Genomic DNA, 13,505 nt, shown 5'->3' with positions numbered 1-13,505 from the left:
TGGGATCCGATGCCCTCTTCTGGTGTGTTTGAAGACAGCGACAGTGTACTCACACATAAAATAAATAAATACAATTAAAAAAAAAAAATAGAAGAGGAGGCTCTGAGATACAAGGCTCACAGAAAGATAATCCTCCTAACTATTAGGTAACCCCTTAGTGATATGGAAGGCGTGCCATGGGAGTCCATGTGACCCCTGTGCTGTGTGCTGCCCAGCAGGGGCTCTTTCTCTGTCTTACTGGAGTCACAGTGGTGGGAGAGGTCAGTGATGCTGTCCCAAACAACTTGGCTAAGTGGCGGCTTCCCTGGCTTTTTGGCCATGAGGAAAGCAGCTAATACAGTGGTTCTCAACCTGTGGGTCGGGACCCACTTGGAGTCCCAAATTATGTGTTTATATAATGATGCATAACAGTAGCAAGATTGGGCTGCAGCGATGGCTCAGTGGTTAGGAGCACTGACTGCTTTTCCAAAGGTCCTGAGTTCAATTCCCAGCAACCACATGGTGGCTCACAACCATCTGTAATGGGATCTGATGCCCTCTTGTGGTGTGTTTGAAGACAGCTACAGTGTACTCACATTTATTAAAATAAATTTTTAAAAAAGTAGCAAGACTATAGTTATGAAGTATTAATAAAGTAATTTTAAGGTTGGGGGTCACCACAGCACGAGGAGCTGTGTTAAAGGGTTCCAGCATTAAGAAGGCTGAGGATGAAATACCTGGATTTTTTTTGTTTGTTTATTTTGGAATGTTTGCATATACATTATGAAATACTGCAGGGATGGAACCCATATCAGAACACAGAATTTGTCTCGCATATACCATGCAGACATAACTCAAGAGTAATTGTGTGCAGTCTTTTAAATAATTTTGTCTGTGAAGTAAGTTTCAAGGTGTGGAATTTCTTACTTGTGAGATGGTGTGTGTCCCCCCAGCCCCTAGAGCTTCAGATTCAGGGTCTTTGAATTGGTGATGCTCAGCCTGTAAGGGAACTTAGACAACTCTGTGCCCTGCTTTCTGGACCTGATTTTACTTCTGAGTCTAGACACCTCGTGGGTGTGTGTGGATCACTTGGCCTGGTTTTGACTCTTTACTAGGAATAGGTTTGTTTTTTTTTTTAAGATTTATTTTATTTATATGAGTACACTGTCAGACACACCAGAAGAGGGCATCAGACTCCATTACAGATGGTTGTGAGCCACCATATGGTCGCTGGGAATTGAACTCAGGACCTCTGGAAGAACAGCCAGTGATCTTAACTGCTGAGCCATCTCTCTGGCCCTGCATTTTTTCCATTATAGAATTTTTTTTCATTAAATTTCATGCTTAGATTCTTCACTATAAAAATATTTCATCGATTTTTTTAGTGGTTAAGTTTGTTGTTTGACCTTTTCATACACGTATAAAACGTGTTCTGATGACTCTCCCTCACCTCTCCCTCTGCCAACCCACCGACTTCTCACAAGTCCCCGCCCCACAGCAGGTCTTCATGCCGTTTTGTGTCTCAGAGTTTAATGGGGATTGGCTGTGTGACCATGTGTTTAGTTATTGGAGTTTGCTGATTGGCTGTGTGACCATGTGTTTAGTTATTGGAGTTTGCTGATTGGCTGTGTGACCATGTGTTTAGTTATTGGAGTTTGCTGATTGGCTGTGTGACCATGTGTTTAGTTATTGGAGTTTGCTGATTGGCTGTGTGACCATGTGTTTAGTTATTGGAGTTTGCTGATTGGCTGTGTGACCATGTGTTTGGGTATTCACTGGAGCTTGCTGGAGTCACCAAGGGGACTCAACTGTAGACAGGGACTCTCTCTCTCCCAGAATCTTTGGGCAGACCGTGATTCAGCACGGAGAAATAGGGTCCTATGAGCCCCTTCCCCATCCATAACTAACCATTGACAGAACAGCTTTGCCCAGATCGAGTGCAGGCCCCACAGCTGTCGTGAGTTCATGATTGCAATGGTCGCCACACCCAGAAAGGAGCATTTCATTGCCCAGTCCTGGCTCCTGGCTCGTACTTTAAAGCGCTCTTCAGTGGCATTCACTGAGCTGTGGAGGCTCGTGGTGTAAATGGTGTTCAGGGCTGAGCACGCACCCAGCACACAGTCCCAATCACACTGAGCAGCCATGGGTCTCTGCATCCACTGCTGTTCACCGCACAGAGACTCTCCTCTCAGGAAGATGGAGTAGTGTTTGTCTATAGGTGTAAACAGACTTTTATAAGGCCGTTTGATTCTGTCTATTTAACTAAACAACAGTAGTAAGGTAACCCCTAGGCCCATGACCTCCCAGCTATACATTTTTGATCAAGTTTACAGTGGTCCCCCCCCCTCTCCCTCTCTCTCTCTCTCTCTCTCTCTATATATATATATATATATATATATATGGCTTTTAAAAATATTTATTTTACTTTGTGTGTGTGTGTGTGTGTGTGTGTGTGTACATACATGTGCGTGTGTGTGCACACACATGTGCAGTAGCCCTTGGAGACCAGAAGAGGCAGCAGCTCCCTTGGAACTGGAGTCACAGATGGTTGTGAGCTGCCATGTGGGAGCTGGGAACTGAACCTGGGTCCTCTGCAAGAGCTCTAAATGCTCCTGATCACTGAGCCGTCTCTCCAAGCCCAGTAAAGATTCTGAAACAGTAGAAACCCCTGAGGACTGTGATAATGTCCTGTGGGTACCTCTTCAGGATTAGGGGTGCTTGGCTTGCTTCATTTGTCTCTAAAGGTTTTTTCTTACCCTGAAGTAGTTTAGAGAAAACCCTAGGGGTCTAGAGAGCTGGCTCAGCGGTTAAGAGCACTCACTGGCTGCTCTTCCAGAGGTCCTGAGTTCAGTTCCCAGCAACCACATGGTGGCTCACAACCATCTGTAATGGGATCTGATGCCCTCTTGTGGTGTGTCTGAGGACAGCTACAGTGTAATCATTAAAAAAAAATTCTCAAAAAAAGAAAGAAAGAAAAAAAAAGAAAAAAGGAAAAGAAAAAAAAATCCTAGAAGATCCCAGAAGTTGTTAATATTCTACCCTGTATTAAATTCAAATATCTCTCAAAGATTGGTCACATGTCACTATAGTGTTATCCCTGAAACAGAAGTTACCTGGGACCTGCTGGTGTCATATGGACTCAGTCTTGGGCTTCCTGCTTGCTTTGTAGCTGTGGCTGGCTCCACAAAGCTTGCCAGTGTGCTTGCTCTTCATAAGTCCTCTCTCCTCGGACAGTCCCACCCCTTCCCTTTCCCCACATCCTTTTCATATCAGTATTAGATGAAGTCGGGCACCTGAAGGAACTGTTCTTGTCGGCTCTTTCTCTCCTCAACTATGAGCTCCACATTCTAGTCTCCCTCCCTCCCTCCCCTTCCTTCCATTCCTCCTCTGAGGCAGGGTTTCTCTGTGTAGCCCTGGCTGTCCTGGGACTCACTTTGTAGGACAGACTGGCCTCAAACTCAGAGATCCACCTGCCTCCCAAAAACTGGGATTAAAGGCATGCGCCACCATGCCCAGCTCCTATAATATTTGATTCCACCCAGCGTATCTGTTGTTTCAGTGACTGTATCTGTTTAGTCATTGCAGGCCCTGGAGAGGCCTTCCTCTTCCTTCTGAGCGTCTGGACTTGATCGCTAACAGCAGCTTCTACCCTGTGCTTGCCTGCTGTCTGTTGTCTCTGCCTCCTCCTGTGGCTTCTGGTTCCTGAGACTATGTCTGCTCTCACGTATTATAAATATTTTTAGGATTTATTTATGTGCATGCGTGATCTATCTGCGTGTATGCCTGCATGACAGAAGAAGGCATCAAATTCCACTGAAGACGATTGTGAGCCACCATGTGGGTGCCGGGAATTGAACCTCTGGAAGAGCCACTGCTCTCAACCCCTGAGCCATCTCTCTCGATTGTAATATTTTTAACGATTGATTTCTTCTGAGGGAAGAAATCTTAACTTATATTTAGAGATTTATTAAAACAGAAAAAAAATCCAGCAGATCATAATGATGGTCTCGTGAGGATAATTGCTTTAGACTTATAGATTAGGTCTGAGAGTGTCTGCTTTCAGAATCTGGGTTTTTTAAAAAGAAGTGTTTATTTCTTTTGGTCCACCAGTATCCTCTCATTTGGTATTTATTAGTTAGGGTTTTTAAATTTTTGAAACACTTTTTTTTTTTAAGACAAGTCACTTATAGCTCAGGCTGACCCTGATGCCCCGTGTAGCCAACACAGTCAGCTTCATCTGTCACCTTCACATAACCCAGAGGCACTGGGGAAGATGGACGCTCAGCTCAGTTAACCTCCATCAGACTGGCTGCCATCAGACTGGCAGCCATCAGACTGTCCTCTATCAGAACGGCCATTTGTGAGCATGTCTATGAGACATTTCCTTAGTTGCTCATTGCTGTAGAAGGGCCTAGCCTAGTGTGAATGGTGCCTCCCTAGGCAGGTGGGCCTGGGCAAGCCAGTGGAAGCAAGCCTGCAGTCTCTGCTTCAGCTCCTGCCTCCAGGCTCCTGCCTTGGCTGCCCTTGATGACCTGAAGAAAGCCAAATAAACCATTTTCCCCCAAATTGATTTTAGTCCATGTTTTATTACAGCAACCAAACTAGAACGAGTTAGCTGTGTTCAACTTCTAATCCTCCTGCTTCTGCCTCCCAAGTGCTGTCATTACAGGTGTGCAACATCATGTTCGTATGGTGCTGGGGACTGAGCCCAGGGCTCCAAGCATGCTACACCGGCACTCTACATTTCTGAAAGTCCGTTACCCCATGTGCAGCGTGTCTGTGTCATTCTGCATTAGAATTTACAGTGAGTTATAGGAGAGAAGCTGCCCCATGCCTGCCACACCTTTCTAGCCCCTCTGCAGTCCACAGTAGATATTAATATGTGGCAAACAGAGAAACATTTTGCTAGTTCATAGGACCAGATCTGAACTATGAACACAGAGTGCCCATTTCATAGTACACTAGCATTTAGGAGGCTGGAAAAAATACTGAATCCAATCAAGTGTTTATTATGTAGAGGGAAACAGTTACTTTTTTAAAAACTGAAGCTTAGGCCCAGTTATTTATGGCTGTGTCTGTGCAGAAGCTGGAGGTGTGGACAATGAGATGCCTGTTGTATTTCATGTCGATGCCCCCCTAGAGGAAAGCTGGGGAGAATAACTATCCTCAGCTGCTGGGATGTCCCAGGAGACGGAGGCCCCCAGAGTCACACGCGTGGGCTATGGGTTGGCTTCTTCTTCTTCTTCTTTTTTTTTTTTACTTTGTGTCTAGAAAATACCTACCTTGTGACATTTGTAGGGAGTGAGTTTAAAGATACAGCATGCTTTACTAAGCGTGTAACATCTGCATTTAAAATGGCCTCAGCCAGCTGTCTCTGCCTGTCCCCATGCAGACTTGCTTGTTCCCAGGCCCTCCGTTGCCTGGTTTCTGGTCTTTGATTAGGTTTCTAACACTGAATCTCTAAGCCTGATTTTCACACTGGACTTTTAGTTTTCTTGGAAAATGGCAAAGTCTATTTCTGCAAAATGAGAGGATTTAGTAGCTCGGCATAATGTGGTCAGTTGCCACTGTTACCGTCCACAGTTACAGTTTAGTCTGTTCCACTGCTGTAACAAAATCTCATCAACTTGACTGAGGCTTAAAGGAGAGAACTTTCTTTTCTTTCAGTTCCCGAGGCTGAGCATCCATGGTTATGATACAACTGGGCTATTTCCAGTGGGGCCTTCTCCTTGGCTTGCAGATGTTCTCTTTCTCACTAGATCCTCCCATGGTCTTTCTTTGGCGGACAGACAGACATCCCTGGTGTCTTATAACGCTGGTTCTGTTGGCTCAGCAGCCCCATTCTATGTCCTTACTAACCTAATTGGTCTTGAAAAACTATTTCTTGAAATATATAGTCTTGGCATCTGTGTGCCATTGTATGGATTTGAGGAAGATCCATTCAGGTGCTGACAGCAGGTCTCTGTTGTGTTGGAAGGATAGACCAGGATGGTCTATCCATTCTCCACACTCAGTAATTATGCCAGATGTGTCCAAACCATGGTCCTTGGGCTGTGCGTGACTATAAGGTCTAGGAACATGGCCATACATAATTATGAACTTAAAACACTGAGCGGGGTTTTTTGGTTTTTGTTTGTTTGTTTGTTTGGTAACTTTTTGCTGATAACTCAATTACATTTTTTTTTTCTTTTTGGGTTTTTTGAGACAGGGTTTTTCTGTGTAGCCCTGGCTATCCTGGAACTCACTTTGTAGACCAGGTTGGCCTTGAACTCAGAAATCCACCTGCCTCTGCCTCCCGATCAATTACATTTTTAAAAATGTATCTGTCCAGGTGCACTCTTGTTCCGGGGTGTACGGAATGGTTCTCTCCTTCCATGACATGGACGCCAGGGACTAACGTTGTTAGGCTTGGCAGCAAGCTCCTGTACCCACTGAGCCAACTCGGTGGCCTCTCATTGCACGGCTCTAAAGTGTGAACTTGTTAATGAGGACCTGTTATACAGGTTGGACATGCCTGTGTGTCCTTTACCCCTCTGGCCTCAACAACAGATGGCAGACTTATTTTCTCTTTAGCTTTCTCAGCAGTATGGTGCAACACGGTGACTTTCAAACTGAGCGTGACAGAAATGTTATTTATGTGTGTGTAAAAGCTCGCATTCCGATTCAGTGGTCGCTCTTACTGGGAGGTGCATAGTCCGTTTTGAATTGTTTTTTATTTTTTAAGCTGGTGTCAGGTGGACTCCTTTGAATCTGTGGGAACCACTGCAACAGTATGGCTCAGGATGGTGCCGTGTGACACGCACTGAGGTGACTTTCGTTCTCAGGCTTCCAGGGTCAAGGAGGCACGGTAGCTCACTCAGCTCGCCTTGTTCTGGAGTACTTATGAAGCCTGCCCTGAGGCGTCTCTGCGGAGGAAATTCAGTTTGGAGAGTTTCCCTGCCACTTGGCAACTTTTGAAGGAAACAGACCCTGGGGTGGAAAAGTTCCTCCTGTTGATTGTCTTTGCTGGGAGAGGCATGCAGGGCAGCTGTGGTTCCATTGCCTATGGCCCCGAGATAGGTTCTGTGTATTAATTTTCTTTTTAGTTGTGTTTTTCCTTGTTATGAGCATTGTATAGAAGCATTTTATAACAGTGAAACTTGAGCTTTTTTGTCTTTTTTGTTTTGTTTTTGTTTTGAGACGTGGTTTCTATATGTAGCCCTGGCTGTTCTGGAACTCATATGTAGATCAGGTTTCCCTCGAACTCACAGAGCTCTTCCTGCCTCTGCCTCCAGAGTGCTGGGATTCAAGGCATGTGCCTCCACATCCTCTGTCTCAAGTCATATTTTTTTAAATCTATTTTTATTTACAGTGTATGAGTGTTGTGCTGGACTTGCATTTATGGCTGTGTGCCACATATGTGCCTTGGGGCCACAGAGGTTGGAAGAGGGAGTCAGATGCCTTGAGACTGGGGTTACAGGCAGTTGTAAGCCATCTTGTGGGTGCCAGGAATTGAACCCAGGTTCTCTGGAAGAACAGCCCAGTACTCTTAACCACTGGGCTATCTGTACAGCCCCTGTCTCAAGTCTTAATTCCACAGTGATATATTGGGATTGAGACTTGATTACGGTTGGTTTTATTCACGGTATCTAACTGGCCAGTTGAAGGTGTTAGTAGTTAAGTCATTGGTCCTGGTGACCCTGATGGTAGGCTTATGTATCCCAGGGGATAGAGAGGTGGCTCAGCAGTTGAGAGCAAGTAGTGCTCTTGCATAGGACTTGATTGTGGCTCCCAGCTATCATGCTGCCCCCCCCCCAGCTGTCTGTAGCTTCAGCTTTAGGGGTTCAAACACCTCCTTCTGTGTTCCAAAGTCAACTGCACTCACTGTACAATACCCCAGCCCACACCATACATAACTAACTGAAAATACGTACGATTTACATGTATGTGCATGATTCAATATTTAAAACAAATAAAACATCACCAGCGTCCAGGCATCTGGGAAGGTTCTTGCAGGAAGAAGGGATTTCAGGGAGAGTCTGAGCTCCTGCTGAGTGCAGACAGCTCTTTCATGTGCTGCCTTAGCCAGCACATGCATTAAGGAGTCTCACTTCTGTGCGAAGACCCCAGGGTGCTCAGCAAGGTTGGTTTGCCCTTCATTTGAAATGTGACACAGGACAAATATTTGTACTTCCATTTCCCTCTTCTGTCTTCTTTACAGGTCAGTCGCTCCCCTCCCTCCCTCTCCCCCTCCTTCCCTCTTCCCTGTTTTGTTTTTACAAATGAGGAAGTATATCTGAAGACCCATAGCTGAGTACTGAAAGCTGATAGAGACCGGGTCCTCTTCTGTCTAGCGTCCTTTTGTTTGCATAATGACCTGGTTGGTTTTATTATGATGGCAAATAAAGGCCTGCTCTCTGCAGTTTTGTGTGCGCTCACGGACTGTGGTAGAACTAGCTTTTGCAAGGTGCCGTCTGTGTTACCGTGAAGTACATGGTCACTGGAGGGAAGGGATGCATGGGTGAGAGGCAGGAAGACCACCTGAGCTGTGTCAGCCCCTGGTGTGCCACAGTCAGCTGAGGGGCCAAGTAGATGCTCTGTGTCCTGGGTTCAGGTCAGAAGAGAGAGAAAGCAGACATAGAGACAGATGGGCATGTGGAGGCTGGCTTTGGGTGGCTTGATTTTGTTTTCAAATGAGCTTTCCCTGTCTGGAGAGCTGTGTAGGAAGAGCCTCTCACTCCAGGACTGACTCCTGCTAAGACCCACCTGGGAGGTGCAGCGGGAGGGAAGTGAAGGTCATGGGTCATGCCTGTGGATAGAGGCACTGGGCAGAGAGCCATGTGGCGGGGACAATGGTGGAGTCAGCAAGGACACAGGTATGCTTGTCTGGGTAATACCGAGGCCTGGGTACTTTGTATTACTTAGCTCTCGATTTTCCTGAACGAAATGCAATGGAAGTGATTCTTTTGGCTGATGGAATACTTGTATAGATACAGTATTGTGGGGGATGGGAACTACGGTCTACGCATGAAGTCCACTTACCCACAGCCTACATCTTTTTAGCGCTGTATCTTAAAACTTGTGTGAGAAGAGTGTCTGTAGGTTCTGATCCGTCAGGCTGGTGCAGCTTTTATGCTGTGGCAGCATTGCTACAATTCAGACTTGGTCCTTTCAGATTAGAGGTCTCAGAAAAGAGGCAGTAATGCGTATTTCCTATATTTTCGTGTGCATTTACACTTGGGTGTGCAAGTAACGTGGAGAGAAAAGAAACACACTTTTAAGTGAAACCCGCCTGCTTTGGGATGGCTAATGACTCTGGTGACTCTCTTGGCCTCCCACTTGTCTCTGGGTGACATTGAACTATGGCCTGGTAGCTTTAGTTTCTCTGGGTTTAATCTTGTCCCGTTTTGAAATGGAGACTGAAAAAACTTCTGGTCAGGGACTGTACCTGTGTACAGGAAGGGCATCTGCTGGCACAAGAGGCTGGACATGGTCCCCATGTCCAGTGTCCGTCATCCGGTACAGATGACTAGAGGGCTCCTTGAGAAGAAACAGAGACAGTGGACATGACTATGCCTTAGTTAGCAGTGGCACTTAGCACTTTGGTAGTTTAGTGAGCATTTCAATTGCTTCCTAAAGAAATTAACTGGCAGATTGGCTATGATGTAATGCTTTTGTGTGTATGCTTTATTTTAAGATAATATGCACTCTAAGAACTCTAGGTATTTGAGGGCTACTGCTATAAATGGCCTAAAACATCTGTAGACAGATGTTTTCTGAGGCCGGCCCGGCTGGGTCAAGCTCTGCTGCTCCCAAGTGGTGACATTCTTGTATGGTCAACAGGACTTTACAACAGGCTCTTCCACGGTGAACTTGGCCTTTCAGAGCACAGGCTACACTGTGTGAGCCTGTTGGCAGTGAGTCTGCTCTCTGGGGCATGTTCTGTGTTGGGATATCTGTGCAATTACCAACATCTCTGTCACCGAGTAGAGGCAGAGAAGAGGTGGACATTGCCAAAGCAGGCAAGAGGCCACAGCACACCGAAGGGTGACCCTCCCAGTCACCGGGGCTGCCTTGTGGCCATAGGATCAGTGCCTTCAGGTGCCCAGAGGCAGGAGGAGACTCTATTTTAATAAAGGGGGCCTGTTCTACAGCAGACTGTCTCCCATAATGTAAAGTACACATAGAGTCATGCATGGCAGGAGTTGGAAACTGAGTTCACATTTTAGCAGTTCCTTCTTTGCCTGATGTGTGCCTGTCTGTCCAAATCCAGGTGCAACATTGGAGGAAATCAACCGGCACTGGGACTGGCTGGAGCAGAACCTGCTGCACACCCTGTCAGTCTTTGACAACAAAGATGACATCGCCAGCTTTGTCAAAGGGAAGGTGAAGGTAGGCTGGGCTTTAAGGCTTCTCCCCACCTGCCTGCTCCTTCCCTCTCACTTTGGCTAAAAAAATTTTTTTTTTAACACTTTGGCTACATGCTCTGTCAAGTTACATAAAACAAAGGGAATTCACTTAGTAAAAAGTAGCCTCTGTTTACTTCTGACTGGCCCTTCCCCTCTCCCTTCCTGCTGGTCACGACTTTCATACTGGCCAGGGGAGGCTGCCCTTGAACAGAGAGCTCCTTGGCAATCTTTAGGTAGATGGAGAGGTCAGCGTCTTCAGCTCTGAATAAGCCCTATGTCAAAGCAGCATGTTTGGGGCTGAAAAATTTAGATTCTCCATGCTTTGGCGCTTACTACTTTATAAAGCATGTCTCTTTGCCAGGTGTGGAGGCTCACTTCTGTAATCTCAGCACTGGGGAGGCTGAGGCAGGAGGGTCCCAAGGGAGAAGCTAGCATGGGCTACAGAGTGAGTCAGAAGCTTGCCCGGGATGTAGGAGATGCTGTCAAAGACAACAGCAGCAGCAGCAGCAGCAACAACAACAACAACCACAACCACAAGCCAGGGTAGTCTTGTCCCCAGGAGGCCGGGCTGATGATGGAGGAGTCTGAGGGATAAAGTGGACACCCCCCCTCCACCCCTTTTGATGACCAAATGTGAAGGATGCTTTCCTGTCAAGTCTGGACATTTGGCTGCTTCCCCAGCCACCATCCAATCTCGTCCTCCGAGGCACCTCTGCCCAGGCACTAAAGCACCTGGCCTCTGCTGAAGCTCTACATGCCTAATGAGAAGCCTTTCGGGACAACAGCAAACTGGGCGTGCGTTTCATATGAAACAGCCCCTAAAAATCTTAATCATTGTCTTATGGTTCATAATGTCAAGAGAAATTTGTAAAATTAAGTCAATTTGCTAAGCTTTCAAATGGTGTATGTTGGGGGAATGTGTGTGCAGGAGGTGGTACTAGGGATCAAACTCAGATCCTCAGACTTGGCTGCAAGCACCTCCACTCACTGAGCCATCTTGTGGCCCTTTATCAACATTTTGAACCTGACAAGGAAGATGTTTTGAAAGTATTAATGTTTAACTCAAAAATTCCAAAACAAGGTTGGGTTCTTACATCTTTTGCGTCAGTTTGTCCTCTTTCGCTATTGCCCATCTGTCCTTCCTGCTTGCTGTCCTTCTTCCCCTTCAGTCTAACTGTTGTCTGGCTGGCTGGGTAAGTGTCTTTCTGTCCTCAGGCTCTGATCGCAGAGGAGACCAGCAGCAGACTGGCAGAGCAGGAGGAGGAGCCCGAGAAGTTCCGAGAAGCTCTGGTGAAGTTCGAGGCCAGGTTCAACTTCCCCGAGGCGGAGAAGCTGGTCACGTACTACTCGTGCTGCTGCTGGAAGGGCAGGGTGCCCCGCCAGGGCTGGCTGTACCTCAGCATCAACCACCTCTGCTTCTATTCCTTCTTCCTGGGCAAGGAGCGTAAGTGTGGCTGAGCCGAGAGCCTTCTGGGCCTGAACTCACTGATGCACTCAGCCCAGGGGTACTTAGCACCGCTTCCGAGAGAAGCTGTGAATGGGACTATTTTCAAAGTGTGCTCTATCCATATTCCCGTGATTTGTACAGACACTTTTGCTTAATTACATAGGCTGCTTCTCCAAGGAGGCTTGGCTTGGGGGGGCGGGGGGGGCGATTGTGCCTTTTACTCCCTTAAACACTTATTTCTGGGTAACTCGAGTAGCCGCTGCCAGGTTTTTAGTAGTGTAGATACTTTGAAAATGCAGTATATTAGCAAAAGACTGAACAGTTCTACAAGAGAATATATTCTTCTCAAAGGTTTTTATTTTACGTCTGTGGGCGTTTGTGGGCCTGGTGCCACAGAGGCCAGAAGAGGGTGTCAGGGAATTGAACCTGGGTCCTCTGGACAAGCGATGTCTTAGTTTGGGTTTTACTGCTGTGACCAAGGCAACTCTTATAAGGGCTACAGTTAATTGGGGCTGGCTTACAGGTTCAGAGGTTCAGTCCATTGTTATCAAGGTGGGAAGCATGGCAGCATCCAGGCAGGCATGGTGCAGGAGGAGCTGAGAGTTCTACATCTTCATCTGAAGGCTGCTAGCAGAAGACTGGCTTCCAGGCAGCTAGGATGAGGGTCTTAAAGCCCACACCCACAGTGACACACCTACTCCAACAAGGCCACAACCCCTAACAGTGCTATTCCCTGGGCCAAACATATTCAAACCATCACAAGTAGTCAGTGCTCTTAACATCTCTCCACTCTGAGTGTGTGTGTGAGAGTGAGTGAGTGTGTGAGAGAGAGAGAGGGAGAGGGAGGACGGAGAGGGAAAGGGAGAGTGAGAGGAGGGAGGCAGAAGGGACAGAGCATCAGCATCTGTCTCCATCTGCTTCCTGGCTGTGGATACAATGTAACCAGCTGCCTCAGGCTCCTGCCTTTACACCCACCATGGATTGTACCTGGGAAGTGTGAGTCCAAGTAAACACTTTTTCTTCAGCTGGACTTGTCAGGGAACGCTGTCACAGCAGGTAAATCCACAAATGTGATGTATCCTGCTTTTCCTTTTCCGCACCTGTGTTTCAAGTGACGCCAGCTCCAGGGGGCCAGTCCTGAGCATCTATGGTGAGCTTCCTGAGCGCAGGGTGCACTCTCTGCTCAGTGGCTTCACTGCGATGCTCCAGGACCCTGTGCACACCGACTGCCCTACACCGTCCCCTCTCTTTACACTGATCACGCCCTTTTTCCCCATCTGACATTCTTGTTGAGTTGAATACTCTTTCCTTGCCTGTTTGTGTACCCTGTCTGTAAATGGCTGTTGATCCTTCCTACCCCAATTTTGATTGTGTCCCCTCCAGGAAGCCTTCCCTCTGTATCACCTGCACATGTTTATGCTTTTGTGCTGGGTTACGTACCCGTTTGCCTGACTTCCTTATCTGAATGAGCTGCTTCAGTGCAGCATAGATAAATGACTTTTCCTTCCTGGGCCAAAATCCCTGACAGAGACAGGGGCAGGACTTACCTGGTTTACGGTCTCTGGGGCTTTACACTTTGAGGGTTACATCACATGTCTGGGACCTTCCTGTTTCCCTGTGGATGGGAAGGGGCCAGGAACAAGATGCATCAAAGACCATCTCCCCTGGATAGCACCATAACACTGGACCAA

General features: G+C 47.0%; 1 protein-coding gene across 7 annotated transcripts in view; it reads left to right on the top strand.

Annotated features, from left to right (window-relative positions):
* Tbc1d8 (TBC1 domain family, member 8) overlaps positions 1-13,505 on the top strand; it is a 107,284-nt gene that overhangs the window by 61,677 nt on the left and 32,102 nt on the right. For all 7 annotated transcript variants that reach the window (XR_003956253.1, XR_001785175.2, NM_001357521.1 and 4 more), the window contains exons 3-4: positions 10,232-10,350; positions 11,583-11,811. Coding sequence is in view for 5 of the 7 variants with exons in the window: in NM_001357521.1 (NP_001344450.1) it covers positions 10,232-10,350; positions 11,583-11,811 (348 nt within the window). In the remaining 2 variants the exon portion in view is untranslated. The remainder of the gene's footprint in view (positions 1-10,231; positions 10,351-11,582; positions 11,812-13,505) is intronic.

Source organism: Mus musculus, chromosome 1 (assembly GCF_000001635.26).
Source record: "Mus musculus strain C57BL/6J chromosome 1, GRCm38.p6 C57BL/6J".
NCBI lineage: Eukaryota > Metazoa > Chordata > Mammalia > Rodentia > Muridae > Mus > Mus musculus.
The sequence above is the reverse complement of the archived record's forward strand: the minus strand, read 5'-3'. Positions and strand labels throughout refer to the sequence as shown.